The sequence below is a fragment of the Megalobrama amblycephala genome, linkage group LG7 (assembly GCF_018812025.1).
Source record: "Megalobrama amblycephala isolate DHTTF-2021 linkage group LG7, ASM1881202v1, whole genome shotgun sequence".
Taxonomy (NCBI): Eukaryota; Metazoa; Chordata; class Actinopteri; order Cypriniformes; family Xenocyprididae; genus Megalobrama; species Megalobrama amblycephala.
Window position 1 is genome coordinate 14,968,413 of NC_063050.1, and position 2,887 is coordinate 14,971,299.

Consider the following 2,887-nt stretch of genomic DNA (forward strand, 5'->3'; position numbering starts at 1 on the left):
TTTATTTTGAGCGCATATTTTATTGTTTATGATAAAATGACAGTATTTAAAAGCCCTCAGCAGCAGCACAACGATATACAGTGATATATATTTAGACAGAAATGTAAACATTCACAGTATTACAGCAATAAACTAAAGTGTCTTAATGCACAAACTCTCTCTATTAAAAGTCATTAGACATTTAATAAACTCACACAGATACCGCCACCTTCACAAAATTGACCTCAGAGGTATGGAAACCATCAGACTGTTGTGTTTGTAAGGAAGCTAGAGCGGGTCTGTTGGCCCGTCTGTTTTAAGCACAGTCTGCAAAGTACTTTGCGGGAACAACAGAGCGACACTCCTTCACCATCAGCTCCTCCAAACTGTAACACACCAAAGACAATCACACGTTGAACATTGAGGCCTGATTATATTGTTCAAGCCTCTAACACATTCGTATTTTGTATTATTCTGTATTTCTGAATTTTATATATATTGTATTTTTTTATATTATATTGATGAATGTTGAATCTGTGTCTGCCATGTAATAGTCTGTGAAGCTGATATGGCAATACATTTAAATACAATAACAAAATGTATGATTTCACTTGATTTGTAAAACTTTCACCAGTAAATCTATAAACTTACATCTTATTACCATCAGTGGGCTTCTCTATGGGTTTAGGCTTCCTGTTAAGAAATAAGACACATAATATTTACAGTCTCAGTTCTTTTTATTATTATTATTCCATTCTTATCATGGCAAACTAACATAAAGAAAAGCATGTCCTGCTTTGAATTAATATGCACTGTTGGTAACTAAAACAAGCTTGTGTTTGAGCTTGTGTGAACTTACATGGTGTTCATCAGGGTCTTCAGGCAGGCGATGTCATTGGTAATGTCATCATCAATCAGAGCTTTTGTGCAAAAAAAGAAGAAAGAATCTTGTTCAATTGGCTCTTTTGATTGGTTTTTAAACTTTCACAGTATTCACTTTCCCTGCATCCCAATGTGCATACTATCCACCCTATCCGCCCTAAATAGTATTGAATATTACTAGTGTCACATACTATTTAGGATGGATAGTATGCACATTGAGACGCAGGCTTTCTCTTTCAGATTTTCAATGCAGAAATTAAAAACAACAACAAAAAAATTGGTTTATGATAAATGCAGATCTTAGGTGCTACATTTGCCTCTTAAACTCACCAGAGCAGCTCATGTTGCAGACATTGAGCGACGGCATCATGCCAGAATCACAGGCCAGCTGATCACTGAGCTGAAACACACCGTACAGCTGCCCGGAAACTTTGGCAGTAGCGTTCAGCTTTGGATGCTTGGTCTTGTGGTCGGGCACCTGTGGTCCTTTAGTGGGGGCCTGTGCATGAGGCTTGGGTGGGATTTTAGATGGAGCTTGAGGTGGGGCTTGTGGTGGGGTTTGAGGTGGAACTCGAGATGGGGCTTTAGCTGGGGCTTGAGGTGGGGCTTGAGGTGGGGCTTGAGCTGGTTTCATCTCCTTATTGTTGACCATGATTGCTTTGACAAAGCTGGTGTTGAAGGCTGAGCTGTTGGCCTTGCAGACAACTGCCTCAGAAAGGAAGGAAGAAAGACATAATCTGACATAAAACATGGCAATTTGGCTTTCTAAAGACGAAGAGAAAACTTGACAGAAAAATGACTCACGTCTAGCGATGAGATTGTCCATGGTTATTTTTTCTCCCATGGCTGTAATCTGCTGAAACTGAGCAGCGTCCAGCTGAGCCTTCAGCTCACATTTACTGAGAATCCGTCCCTCCACCGCACTGGACACCAGCAGAACCAGAGCCAACGCCGCCAACATCTTCACTGAGAGAACGCTCTTCATCTCTCTATGATCGGAGCTTAGCTGCATTAGATAAACCCAGAGAACACTGAAAATAATTAATTGGTTTGAGTAGGACAAACTTACATTAAACAAATTAGTTCAGTCAAATGATCTTTTATGAGTATTTAGCACTTTATTTTTCTTTCAACTTCACTGAACTGATCTATTTTAAGTAAACTGAACTGTTTCATTGTTTTGAGTTTTATGAACTTATTTCTTTTAATTTAGACAAACTTTAACTGAAAGTTTAACTGAAACTGGGCTGGGATTTCTATTTCCCTGCACTCTTTGCCCAAAGGCAATTCAAAGGGAGAGTAAATGCTAAAATTATGTTATATAATGCTTTTTTGTTTTTGTTTTTTTGACCAAGATTAATGTTAAGTGGGAGATTTAGTAGTGATTAATGTTTTGCTTATTTAGAAGAGTTTCTGTTAATGTGGGTTTCTTGAGAGTTACCATCATGGTGACAAGCGGTGCATGTGGCTTGGTTTGAGAGCAAGTATATAAAAGCTTTATATTGCTATTGTTAATATGTTAGCAATTTAGTATTTTCTGACAGAAATATAAATAACTGTAATATTTTAGATTTGATCATGCATGAAAAATGTCTCTATTTATATAGATCCCATAATTAAAACCAAAACATTTGCATTTATTAATTTAGCAGATGCTTTCATCTATCTATATATATGAACATATTTCACTATATTTATATGTACTATATTTCACAAAAACAAATAATTTACATTTAATAATTCAGCAGATGCATTCATCTACAATTGTTATAATATATATTTTTAATTGTTTTTTTTTTTTTTAAATAATTTTTAAATAAATAGTCAGCCTCAACAGACAATTTTTTTTTTAGAATAACCAGCTGATTAAGTGACTAGTTTGAGTGAAAAACATGAAATAAAGTATGTTGACAATGAACGGATCTGTCATGCATCTTACCAGATGTTCTGTTGAGATGATTCTTGTTGGAGGTTCTTCTAGTTTTAGTGTTTTTCTGTACTGTGGTCCATCTTATATATGTACGAG

General features: G+C 36.0%; 1 protein-coding gene across 2 annotated transcripts; it reads right to left on the reverse strand.

Moving 5' to 3' along the window:
• On the reverse strand, positions 1 to 2,887 carry LOC125271408. 2 transcript variants are annotated; one of them, XM_048195484.1, is made up of 6 exons: positions 2,801 to 2,887; positions 1,666 to 1,867; positions 1,192 to 1,566; positions 839 to 899; positions 631 to 672; positions 1 to 365 (listed from the first exon to the last, which is right to left on the reverse strand). In XM_048195484.1, exons 2-6 carry the CDS (start codon positions 1,844 to 1,846, stop codon positions 296 to 298), a joined length of 729 nt encoding a protein of 242 aa, XP_048051441.1. In that variant the 5' UTR covers positions 1,847 to 1,867; positions 2,801 to 2,887; the 3' UTR covers positions 1 to 295. The 2 variants fall into 2 exon arrangements, with proteins under 2 accessions (XP_048051441.1, XP_048051440.1); XM_048195483.1 differs by having other exon boundaries at positions 1,666 to 1,892; positions 2,801 to 2,848.